At 41.7% G+C, this 12,500-nt stretch overlaps 2 protein-coding genes across 2 annotated transcripts in view; both read right to left on the bottom strand.

The window, feature by feature from the left end:
- tmem275a (transmembrane protein 275a) overlaps window positions 1-2,641 on the bottom strand; it is a 3,867-nt gene extending 1,226 nt beyond the window's left edge. The window contains exons 1-2 of the mRNA XM_060888200.1: window positions 2,342-2,641; window positions 1-1,924 (exon numbers count right to left, since the gene is read on the bottom strand). The exon at window positions 1-1,924 is cut by the window's left edge and continues 1,226 nt beyond it. Coding sequence (XP_060744183.1) covers window positions 1,220-1,846 — 627 coding nt within the window. The 5' untranslated portion in view covers window positions 1,847-1,924; window positions 2,342-2,641 and the 3' untranslated portion in view covers window positions 1-1,219. The remainder of the gene's footprint in view (window positions 1,925-2,341) is intronic.
- An 881-nt stretch (window positions 2,642-3,522) lies between these two features.
- On the bottom strand, window positions 3,523-12,447 carry kncn (kinocilin). Its single transcript, XM_060888087.1, has 5 exons — window positions 12,272-12,447; window positions 10,376-10,444; window positions 10,168-10,239; window positions 7,428-7,518; window positions 3,523-3,637 (listed from the first exon to the last, which is right to left on the bottom strand). The coding sequence occupies exons 1-5, from the start codon at window positions 12,417-12,419 to the stop codon at window positions 3,568-3,570; spliced, it is 450 nt and encodes a 149-aa protein (XP_060744070.1). The 5' UTR covers window positions 12,420-12,447; the 3' UTR covers window positions 3,523-3,567.
- Window positions 12,448-12,500: the final 53 nt, after the last annotated feature.

Genomic DNA, 12,500 nt, shown 5'->3' with positions numbered 1-12,500 from the left:
CCCACTGTTCCACTCGCAGCAAACTGTTAGCATAACCAACCTTCATTTACTGAAATGACTAAAAATAAAACTTAATGATGGTTGTCTGAATTGGACATTTTTTTTAATGCCATATGCAAAACTCATGATGCTTAATAGTTTTGGCCCCCTTCCTTTAGACGACAGCAGTTCCTCCTTCATGGTGTGATACTAAACAACAAGTTTTTTCATTTAAACGGAAAAAGAAACATGTGTCTGATGGTGAGAAGTTTCGTATTTGCTTTTAGTCGGTGTAATAATCACATCTCCGTATGCAAAAGCATCTTGGCATGGCGGCAGATTCTGTCTCTTTGTTAGCGCCATAACTGTGAATAATCTGAGTAACAGTGGCAGAGTGCGAACGTGTGAAACACAAGACACAGTGATTCACACACTGAGGCTCCATCCATTTGGAGTCTGGACTTTCAAAAGCTTTTAATACGTTTCTCTGTCGATGTTCCAAAAGCAGGACTTCTTCAAAAAGTGCTAACACGTCTCCTCTAAAGCACTACACTTACTCAGCTCCAAGGTGGCATCAGAAGTTGGAATGAATCTGACCTCATCTCTGCTTCCCAAAGACAAAATGCAAAAGTAGTAGTCAACGCCAAGCTACACCAATTAGCAAGAGTGTGACAGCCGGACAAGGTGAGTTTAAGCTAGCATTCACCTTGGCATTAGTTTTCAAGAAGGTCCCGATACACTCACGATGAACACATCCAACAAGCTATTTACATCTCAGTGGAAACTTATGGACTCTTCTCTGTGGATGCATACATTAGAAGCAGAAAAACCTCCAGTTTGTTAATGCCAGGCTTGTCTGATTAGCATCCGTAGGGAAGGATTAGCATACTTAGATCTGAGGCTTCCACTTCAAGGAGTTTCTCATGTAATTGCCACACCAGTGGTTCCAGAGCCAAAGTTCCTCTTGAAACATGTTATTTACATCTCTGTGAAAATGTGCAGATTTTCTGTGCCGTTGGATGATAAAGTGAACGTGACAATGTTCTTGCTTCCGGTGGAGTCTGTAAACGCTGCCAGTGTCATGTCATTGTTACATTATGGACTCCTTTGGATCAGGACGCTTCCATGTTCTTGCGCTAATATTTTTGCGTTAATGTACTACACAAACCACAAAAAGGCTCCCAAGCTCCTTTCCTTCTGTAATGTTTTATTTACATTTATAGAATAGATTTAAAGTCTCCTAGGTGGCGTTGGAGGGCAGCGTAAGCCTGACCTCTTCCCCACTTCCTGCTGTGGTGGAAAAAGCTGCGGACATTGAGTCTGGGCCGTTAGCATCCATAGTGAAGAGCAAATAGTCTGGAGCAGGTGGATTAGCATTAGCATTAGTGTTAACATTAGCACTTGCATTTATGTTAGCATCTCGATCTAATTCTGAGCTGTGAGACAAGCTGGGCGAGTTAGTGGGACTGAGCTGGACGGCGGTCGTGTCCTGAATGGTGTGCTCACTTGTTTCAATCTCAAAAGCCGCCCCGTGGTGCCGTAAGAAACCCGCATTGCCTGATTTGGTTCTTCGTGAGCTGTGCGGAGGAGGCATGCGGCTGCACACGCAGCAGGCGGTGAAGAACATAAAGGCAACGAGCAGTAGGACTGGTCCGATAATGATGGGCGGGTTACCGGAAGGAATAAGTGTAGCAAAGGCGAAGGCGCCCACAAGGGTGATGTTGATACCCGCTAGCATGATGCACAGGCCACATGCACAGCACAGCGCAGGTGAAGGGAGGCCCTGAGGACGGGATTTGCGTTTATGACGGACCTGAGGCTCCTTCTTGGGAACAGAGGTGCCGGAGCTTTGCTCGGTACACACCATTTCTGTATCGTTATGTAATCTTGGATGTAGCGTCGTTAGTGATGCATCATTAATCGTCCGTGACTTCAGTCAGGAAACCTGGAGTAAAACCACAGAAAGAATTTAATGAAGCATTACAAAGGTACGGAAGATACATCCATCTTTCTGCTGGTCTTTCTGCTCGTCTTAACACTCTTGTGAACTGACAAGTCGTTAAAAACAAAACTCACAAAATCACAGGCTGCATTCTTCATGCAAGGTCACAGCTTAGTCATGACAACTGCTGCAATGTCCTCAAAAACTCCAGAAGCAGAACCAAATGCTCTTTTTCATCTCACTTCCCTGCTACATGTTTCCTAGTTTAAAAATTAATTTTAAAATCCTGTTACGCTGCTTTTCTCCTGAGTGTGTGGCAGGATGTCAAACTTATACATGATTAATAACTCAAAAACTCAAATATATTTGGATACAGAGATTTGATTTGGACTTTATTTCGATTAAAGATCTTTAACTTACTTTAAGAAGGAACCTTGGAATCTTAATCCAGCTCAGAAACATCAGACAGGTTACATCTTGTTTTTATTCCATCTCCATCCCAAGTGTCCAAGTACAGCATAAATCCTTCACTTACTGAATTCCTAATAATTCTCAAAGCTCATCTCGTGTTCTTCAGCTATCTGATGTTATTTTATTTTACAAAAAAAAAGGAAAAAGACATAAAAATGTTAATTGCGTGTGGAAAATCCATCACCCAAAAGCTCCGTAATAACCAGGAGCTTTGTCACTTCAAGCCTCAGGGAGAGCTGTGGAGCTGTAGAGATGCGTCTCGGCGCTCAGACACGTTCCTCTGTTCTGCGATTCTCTGCTGCATTTGCTTTTCTCTGTGAGAAGATCACATAGAGTCAGTCAGGGTTGCCAGATTGGATTGTTCAAGGTTGCCAGATTGGACAGGAGCCAGGTTTGGAAGCGTAGTTCATTCCTGACTGAGAACAACTCCATGCAGTGGATCCAGAAACATCTAAGGATGATTAGAATAAGCAGGACTGTGGAATCACAGAGTGATTAGTGTCAGTATTTAGCATTATTTAAATATTTTTTATGACCAGATTGGAGTGTTTTAAATAGAACACACACACACACACACACACCAATAAAACATGACACAGATTTATATTTTTTATTCATTTATTTTAATCCAGTCAGATTTACTTTTAAATATATTGTCTGTAAAATTTTATTTCTTGAAGGCTTAGAATCATCCAGAAACATTTTAAATCACAAATCAGATCATTTTGTTGTCGTTCAAATTTTACTCGTAGCATTTTGTTTTAAGCTCCATTTAAATACACTAAAAAGCTAACATTAAAGTCCTCGATCGTTCTGCTCCATCTGAGGCACAGTGATTTGTTTGAAATCTTCATTTATTTTGATCATCACTGGAATGGAAAGGAGACTCATTTCAGTTTTTTAAATAAATGTCACATTTGCATTCAATCTGAGATCTAGAGAGACGGCCTGAGGCAAAGATGCACAACCACAGAGAAGAACACATCCCATGTGTCATGACCACCATGTCCTGATGTTCATAATAATACCATACAGAGCCCCTTCATCTACCCACAGACACAGTTTTCACCTCAGATACTGACTGTAGGTCTGAGGCTCCTTTATATTAGATTATTACTGTATTTTAATTCTTTCTGTTCTTCTTTTACACAGTCAATGGTTTGAGCTTCAGGTGTTTATGGAAGGTCCACCTCTGAGAGTTTGGGTTTACGCCTGCCCAAAATATCTGGAATATCTGTAGAAGGTCTGCAGAAAAAGAAGAGAGAATGATAAATGCATACTGTACATAATTAAAGTGTCAATATCTAACCAACATCCTGAGCTCTAAAGTGTGGAACTAGGCAAGAGACAGAACCTTAAAGACTGGGACTATCTAAGAGACCAGGTACTAAAGACTGGGACTAACCATGAGTTAAAACCATAAAGACTAGGACTAACCATGAGTCAGAGTACTTAAGACTGGGACTAACCACGAGTCAGAGTCCTAAAGACTGGGACTAACCATGAGTCAGAGTCCTTAAGACTGGTACTAACCACGAGTCAGAGTCCTTAAGACTGGTACTAACCACGAGTCAGAGTCCTAAAGACTGGGACTAACCACGAGTCAGAGTCCTTAAGACTGGGACTAACCACGAGTCAGAGTCCTTAAGACTGGGACTAACCACAAGTCAGAGTCCTAAAGACTGGGACTAACCACGAGTCAGAGTCCTAAAGACTGGGACTAACCATGAGTCAGAGTCCTTAAGACTGGGACTAACCACGAGTCAGAGTCCTTAAGACTGGAATAACCATGAGGCAGAGTCTTAAAGACTGGACTAACCATGAGTCAGAGTCCTAAAGACTGGACTATGGACCATGAGTCCCAAGAGTCTGATTTTAAAGACTGGACTAGAATTTAGTTTAGGGATAAACAAGATAGTTTTCACATCCTAAACTATGGGACTAACCAAGTGTCAGATCCCTAAAAACTAAGACTAATCAATACGACATGTCAGGCTTCAGACAGTCCATTTAACATAGACAGAGCCAATGAGCTAGTGAGTTTAAAGAAAGGAGGTGTGGCCTATGTTCTAATGAAGAATAGGAATTTAAATGAACTACATTCAGAACATCATAAACACGTGTAAATTGTCAGGTGTAAATTTCTGCATATCGTAAGTTTCGTCTTTGTCTTACAGACCAATAAATAAAAGGTTTGTTTTTGTTTACTGTTGACACAAGCGTAGAATTAAATGCTGAACACGATCTGTGTGCTCTGTGAGAGCGTAATACACTCCTCTCGGCAGTGATGATGCTGAGCATGTGGTTGTCATGGTGACATACACCACTGCTCTCCTTGATAGTGTCATTTATGCTGCATGAAGAGCAAGGTTATGCACACACACACGCACACACACACACACACACACACACACACACACACACACACACACATATAAAAGAACGTCCACTCCCCCCCCCCCTCTCTCTTTTGTGTAGCAGTTGTTTAAGGTACACAGGTTAGTGCAGTGTCCCAGATTCACTCGCTCGTCTGATTCTCAGGTTAATTCAGTCAGCTTTTCACCATACAGTATGTGATATTTGTTTTTGGGGTTTTTAGATACACACATTACAACAAATCATATACGGTGTAAGTCTCTAAAATAAATGAAAGATTTTTATATTAGTAAGAAACCTGGGATAGTTTGAGAAGACATGAGATTACAACAGTGAACTTTATTCTGTGCTATTCTATAATATAAACATTATATACTGTATAAAATATTCTGTTAGCTCGGGTCACAGGTGGTAACACACACACACACACACACACACACACATTTATAAGGAAACCCATCAAAAGCCTATAAAAATAAACAGACGTTCAGGTGACGTTTTATTCACAGTGACTGATGGGGTCACAGGCCACACTTATGACAGGCACTTATAAGTGTATTAGTGTATACTGTATGTACTGTATGTACACTTATGTATACTGTATGTACTGTATGTACATTTATGTATACTGTATGTACAGGTTGTAAAATTTAATATGGTATAAAATATAAATGGTGTAGTGAACAGAAAATATGTTTCTTGGACTCTTTTTAAAGAAGAGTCGAGGCAATCGAGGCAATCAGCACTGATGCAGACTCACGGCATAAAGGGAAACAACAACAACCACAAAAAATGAGTTTAATATAAAAAAGCCATCAAAGCCTGTGAGTTACGATCACGATATTCTCCAGCGAGCCGCACACTCACGCCTGCATGCTGCTGGAAATCAGAATCAAATTACACACAGACTCCGGAGACACCGCCATATCACGGGAGGGAAATCACCGGGGTGAAGATGTAATGAGTGTGTGTGTGTGTGTGTGTGTGTGTGTGTGTGTGTGAGAGAGAGAGAGAGAGAGAGAGAGAGAGAGAGAGAGAGAGACCATTCTTGAACACAGAAACAACCTGACAGTATTTCACAATTAAAACCACTGCAGATCATTTTACTGCAGCATCAACGCTTTAATCACCGGTTAGCAGGAATTGGTTTTTTTTTTTTTTTTTTTTTTTTTTTAGAATAATTACATCAATACATCCATCCATCCATCTGTTAATCCTTCCATCCATCCATCCATCCATCCATCCACATGTAATGAGCAGATACAGGAGTTGGACAAAATAATGGGAACACACAATGTAATTGGGGTTGATATTATTTGTGTTGGCTACAATGAAAAAATAAATGCAGTAAATATCTTTTATTTATTTTTTGTTTCTGTAAATTGTTTAGGTTGCACGCCACTATAAAACACGTCGTGCTCAGCGGTGCTTAGTTTAAGACATCGTCGAAATGGAAGACTTGTGAGACCTCACAGACCTTTACAGTCCAACTCTATGGTGTTTCAAGAGCAGCGGTCACCATTATTATGACTGCGTATTCAAAACATGGTAGGACTTCCTCAGAGAAGATAAAAAGGGGGCAAAAATCAGAACTACTGATGGGGATCGTCGAACAGAACTACTGATGGGGATCGTCAAACAGAACTACTGATGGGGATCGTCGAACAGAACTACTGATGGGGATCGTCGAACAGAACTACTGATGGAGATCGTCGAACAGAACTACTGATGGAGATCGTCGAACAGAACTACTGATGGGGATCGTCGAACAGAACTACTGATGGGGATCGTCGAACAGAACTACTGATGGGGATCGTCGAACAGAACTACTGATGGGGATCGTCGAACACTCGGAAGGATTCAAACGACACAGAACTACTGATCACACCGATATAACACTGACATGAATATCACCGAACCGATGTGGGACATTTTAAAGAGAAGGATTTGAACCTCAAACCTCCCTGAATCCACCAGAAGAAATTCTGCTAGATGAATTGTACAAAATTCCACTAAAAGATATTCAGAAGTTTTATGAATCTATTCCAAAGGGGTTGGAAGCTGTATTAAATACATATGGTGGTCCAACACCATTTGTGTGTGTGTGTGTGTGTGTGTGAGAGAGAGACCATTCCTGACAACAGAAACAACCTGATGATACTCAACAATATAAAAGAAATAAAAAAATTCTATCATCTGTAACATATTCTTTAGATTTAATGTCATGAATCATCTGTGAAACAATTTAGAAGTTTTCTGTTGTCCCTTTTGTTCTCTCAGCTACTGTATAAACACTCGTTCTCTCACCAGCCTCTCTTTATTCTCTCTCTCCATGTAAATGACAAATAAAACACAGCTTCAAAGAAAACAACGAACCTAAAGTCGGAGTTATTGTTGTCAGAGCGTCCACCGTACACGTCTCTGTGAACGAGCTGTTGCTATGGAAACGACAACGTATCAGAGCGAGTGCATTAATATAAACCTGCGCTACTGTTTGAGCCACTCTTAGAGAGAATTGATCAACATCTGATGACCAATCAGAGCCCAGAACAGGATTCCTGGAGAAAAGGTTTGGAGGAAATCACACTTTATCGTGTCATGGTTTTGTGTTGTGTTGTTTCACACCAGGCCGCTTGACCTCAGTGGTCAGATTTCTCACCCGTCTTCCGGAGAGCTCTCGGCTGCTGCAGCTCCTCCCTCCACAAACGTCCCCATGCGGCTCTTGGAGAGCTCCAACTGACCCAGAGTCCCTGAGATAAACAACACACAGACAAATATTCAGCGATACTCATCACACCCCTGCTTTCTTCCCTTCAGCCTGGCTTAACACTAATTCCTTCTCGCAGAAGTCTTCAAATGTTCACCGATGAAGACCCGAGCACAAAGATGAACGAGTTCAAAGACGGCATGACGGTCTCCGAGTGATTAATCCATCTAATCATTTACTCATCCATCAGTTACACCATCACTCCTTCCATCACTAAGTGTTCTGTCAGTATTCTCCAATCTATCCATCTATACTGTATATAAAGCTAATTCCTACTTACTTATATATCTTACAGTCCCTGAATCCATCTGTCCAACTATCTGTCCATCAACTATTCAGCCACCCGGTCATTTATCTGTTCATCAAACTGATTTATCTATCTCTTTGTCCATCCATCTATCCATCATCTATCTGGGTAATTATCTAATTATCTCTCCATCCATCCTTTCAGCAATCTTACAGATCATCTCTCCATTAACACATGGCCTCTGGTCAGAATCAGATCAGGACACTCGTTATTAGAGCGAATGTATTGTGTAACGTGGAAATGAAGCAGCGTGAGACTTAATAAAAGCAGCCGTTATCAGGCAGAAAGCAGACACCGTAGAGGAAGGAGGAGGGGCTGGAGGCGTGGGGGGGGGGGGGTTTCATGCTGTGTGAGATGTATTTCACATTCATTTCCATAACGCTGGAGTGATCTCTCCTCTCTGATTAAATGATACGCTCCTTCATTAGCTGCTTGATTTGACACTTCATGGGGTTTCAGAGACATCGCTCTCACTGAGCCCTTAATAATATTTCTTTACTGCTCACCTCGTTTAAAAAGCTCTTACACAGTGCTGGGATGGAGAGGAATAAAGACAGGAAAGAAGCTCGATTACAATACAAATACGACTGACAGCCTCCAGGGTTGGGGGTTTGATTCCCGCCTCCACCTTGTGTGTGTGGAGTTTGCATGTTCTCCACGTGCCTCGGGGGTTTCCTCCGGGTAGTCCGGTTTCCTCCCCCGGTCCAAAGACATGCATGGTAGGTTGATTGGCATCTCTGGAAAATTGTCCGTAGTGTGTGATTGCGTGAGTGAATGAGAGTGTGTGTGTATGCCCTGTGATGGGTTGGCACTCCGTCCAGGGTTTTTGCCTTGATGCCCGATGACGCGTGACCCGAGGTAGTTCGGATAAGCGGTAGAAAATGAGTGAGTGAGTGAGTATTTGTAAAAAAAAAATCAGACACCATTTATAATTTTCATTTCACTTCACAATTACGTGCCATTTTCTTTCGGTCTGTTTCATGAAATACCAATAAAATACATTATTCTTTGTGGTTGTAACGTGTCAAAATGTGGAAAAGTTCAGTGGGTATGAATACTTTTGCAAGGCACTGTATCTATCTGTTTATCCATCCATCCAATTGCAAAAAAATGTATGGTTTCTATGGTAACCAGACCATTCATTAATAATCACTGATGTGGTGATGTTTTCTAGAAGGAGAGATGTTTCTGTGCAACATGTATTGAAGGAGTCTCCAGTGTCAGCGCTTTGGAAACTTTGGAATCTATAACCTGAAGTTTACTTGGCTTTAATTGGAAACGTGACAAACTTTCATTGTCATTTTTTATTCCTTAAGTTTGTATCTTATTGGTGACATCATCTGTTCTTCGATGTTTTTTGCTCATTGAGGTGTTTAAAAGCGATGAAGCGATGGACGATGAAGGCTGTAAGATGAACCTCACAGGGTCATGCAGACATTTATGGTAGCTACAGTATGAAAAGTCCTTAAAAAGAACTCAATTACCCAGAAAAATCAGCACGCAGTGAGTTCTCTGTCTAATTTACAAACTGAGCTTCACTTTTCCTGCTTGTATTTCTTACAATAAAACCAGTAGTGGGTCCAGAACTGTCCAATTCCCTGAATCCTGAGCAGTGAAGAGCAGTGTGACACAGCTGGATAAATGTTTTATTGTGGCTCTTTACAAGACTTTAATGCAGTCATTATCCATAATACACAGTCAGGGATCCGTTATAGTGCATAAGCCAGACAGAAGAAGGACAAAACTAAACAACACAACTAAAAAAAGGAGAAATGAGAGACATACAACATGGGGAAACATCTTACAGCTCCGAATGTAAAGACTAAATACAGAGACTAAAAAAAAAATAATCAAAGGCTTCGCAGGAAACACAGAAATGGACGAGGCGTAACTTCAAAGATAACGTTCCTGCAACGCTGTAAAAACATCTGCTGTAATAACAGAGTGCCTCATCACATGTAATTAGGACGTTACACACACAACACTCACAGAGAAACACAAACTGGTGCCATGGAAGCGTAAGTCAAGATCAAACCTTCTTAGATCTATAACATTTATCCAGCTGCCACTTCATCCATCCATCCATCCATCCATCCATCCAGCCTTCAATCCGTCCATCTATTTCATCTTATCTATCCATTACCTCAAACCACAGAAACAAAACTTCATTCATTTCTCTCCAGTAAGCGCCGGTCAGAGTTGTGGCCAATTATACTGGGAATACTGGGCAGGAGCTTGGAATACTGTAGATCTTCGCTAACCTTTTCATGTTAGTTGCTAGAGCGCTAGCTAAAGACTAGCTAATGTCTAGCTAAGTGCACTCACCTTCTCTTCTGAGAGAGTCTGAGGGCTGTTCAGGGGCCGGAGTCGGAGCAACTGGATGGACTCTGAAGTTTCCTGGGAGAAAAATGCTATTTAATTGGGAGTCATTGAAATGTGTGTTTGTGTGTTTAGGGAAACAAAAAACAAAAAAAAACTAGTTACTACACCAATTTTAACGATTCTAAGAAAATGAGAAAAAACAGAATCTGACCGATGTTGGGTAAAATGTGATGGATGTTGAACCAGGCTTTGATAAATGGATACACGGAGATCAGGAGACCTGTGGAACAAAACACCAGAGAGAAACATTCTAAAATCTCACAATGCAGTGACATGACCACTGACTTAATGACTCTCATAGTTAGTCTCACCTATACAGGAACAAACTGTCTGTCTGTCTGTCTGTCTGTCTGTCCTTCTGCTGGGGGTCAGTCTGTCTGTTTAGCTCTGTCTGTCTGTCTGTCTGTCTGTCTGTCTGTCCTTCTGCTGGGGGTTGGTCTGTCTGTTTAGCTCTGTCTGTCTGTCTGTCTGTCTGTCTGTCTGTCCTTCTGCTGGGGGTTGGTCTGTCTGTTTAGCTCTGTCTGTCTGTCTGTCCTTCTGCTGGGGGTCTTCTGTCTGTTTAGCTCTGTCTGTCTGTCTGTCCTTCTGCTGGGGGTCGGTCTGTCTTTTTAGCTCTGTCTGTCTGTCTGTCCTTCTGCTGGGGGTCTTCTGTCTGTTTAGCTCTGTCTGTCTGTCTGTCCTTCTGCTGGGGGTCGGTCTGTCTTTTTAGGTCTGTCTGTCTGTCTGTCTGTCTGTCTGTCCTTCTGCTGGGGGTCGGTCTGTCTGTTTAGCTCTGTCTGTCTGTCTGTCTGTCTGTCTGTCCTTCTGCTGGGGGTCGGTCTGTCTGTTTAGCACTGTCTGTCTGTCTGTCTGTCTGTCTGTCTGTCCTTCTGCTGGGGGTCGGTCTGTCTGTTTAGCTCTGTCTGTCTGTCTGTCTGTCCTTCTGCTGGGGGTTGGTCTGTTTGTTTAGCACTGTCTGTCTGTCTGTCTGTCTGTCTGTCTGTCTGTCTGTCTGCCTGCTGGGGGTCTGTCTGTCTGTTTAGCTCTGTCTGTCTTTTTGTCTGTCTGTCTGTCTGTCTGTTGAGCTACATGTTTGTCTGTCTTTCATCACATAAACTCCATCCTAAAAGAGTAATAAAATTGGATTAATTACGTGACTCTCATTTGGGAATTTTTCTCTTTTTTTTAATATTATAATCATTCCTTAAATTGAAGTATTTATCACACACTTCAATATTTAAATAAGAGAAAGCTGCGTCGATGCTGTAGTCTGGAACGAAGGTGAGATTTGTTCCGTTTGTAGGTCAGAGTCTGTAAGGCTCAAGATCCAGAGGATATCAGGTACAGTTACCCACAATGCACTGCACTGAGTGTGTTTTTTGTGTGTTTTTTGTGTGTTTAACTTCTCTGTTTACTTCCTGCTTTCATTAATTCCCCAAATGGCTGTTTACACCTGTCTCTTGTTCTTACTCTCATTAGCTGTCATTTGTTCCTCTAATTTTTTCCTTGTTCACTTCCTCATTTCATCTTTCTGGTTCCGTTTCATTCTGAGTGTAGAAATGTCAAGTTAATTAATGTAGATATCAAGAGAACTTTCTCTGGCGCTGTTTAAATGGATCAGATTTGTGAGGATCTGCGAAGACGAAACCAAGTTTACTGAAGTAAACATCATTTATTTATAAATACAACTGAATTATATCATTACAAATATTACTATAATATATAGAATTATATACAAATTCTGTGCTTCATTTATATTCATCTGACTTTGCACACACACACACACACACACACACACACTCTCTCTCTCTCCCTCTCCGCAATAGGACACGTGACAGTGAGACGTCTTGATTTCATGATAGCTGTAGCTACTGGATCAGATGATCGCTGACGGAAAAGTGGCTCAGTTTCTCCTTAAGAAGTTTCCACTCCTTTTTTCCTTTTTTCTCAGTCTCAGTTTCTCAGTTTTATGTTTTCAAATAATAAAGTGGACTGATGCTGCAGATACATTTCCGGTCTTTTGGTGTGTGTGTGTGTGTGTGTGTGTGAGATTAAAGTGATTCCTCACCAAGTCCCCCTGCTCCAAGGAAAATCCCCCCTACAGCATCGGCGTCACAGTCTTTAGACACACCGATGATGATGCAGCCGGATACGATACTGAGGAGGGACGAGCCCACCCGCAGCCCATGGTACTCCCCAATACTGACCGTGTTCATTCACTCACACACACACACACACACACACACACACACACACACACACACACCTACACCTGAGCCTGAGCAAAAATAGATCTG

Source organism: Tachysurus vachellii, chromosome 1 (genome assembly GCF_030014155.1).
Source record: "Tachysurus vachellii isolate PV-2020 chromosome 1, HZAU_Pvac_v1, whole genome shotgun sequence".
NCBI classification, from domain to species: Eukaryota; Metazoa; Chordata; class Actinopteri; order Siluriformes; family Bagridae; genus Tachysurus; species Tachysurus vachellii.
This window is presented reverse-complemented; position numbering and strand designations above follow the sequence as displayed.

What these genes read in the sequence shown, in the direction of transcription:
- kncn (XM_060888087.1), bottom strand. Translation starts at nt 12,419, where the DNA reads ATGAACACGGTCAGTATTGGGGAGTACCATGGGCTGCGGGTGGGCTCG. An exon ending in TCACATTTTACCCAACATCG is followed by an intron (nt 10,240 to 10,375) that starts GTCAGATTCTGT and finishes TTTTTCTCCCAG; the next exon opens with GAAACTTCAGAGTCCATCCA. An exon ending in AGACTCTCTCAGAAGAGAAG is followed by an intron (nt 7,519 to 10,167) that starts GTGAGTGCACTT and finishes TGTTTATCTCAG; the next exon opens with GGACTCTGGGTCAGTTGGAG.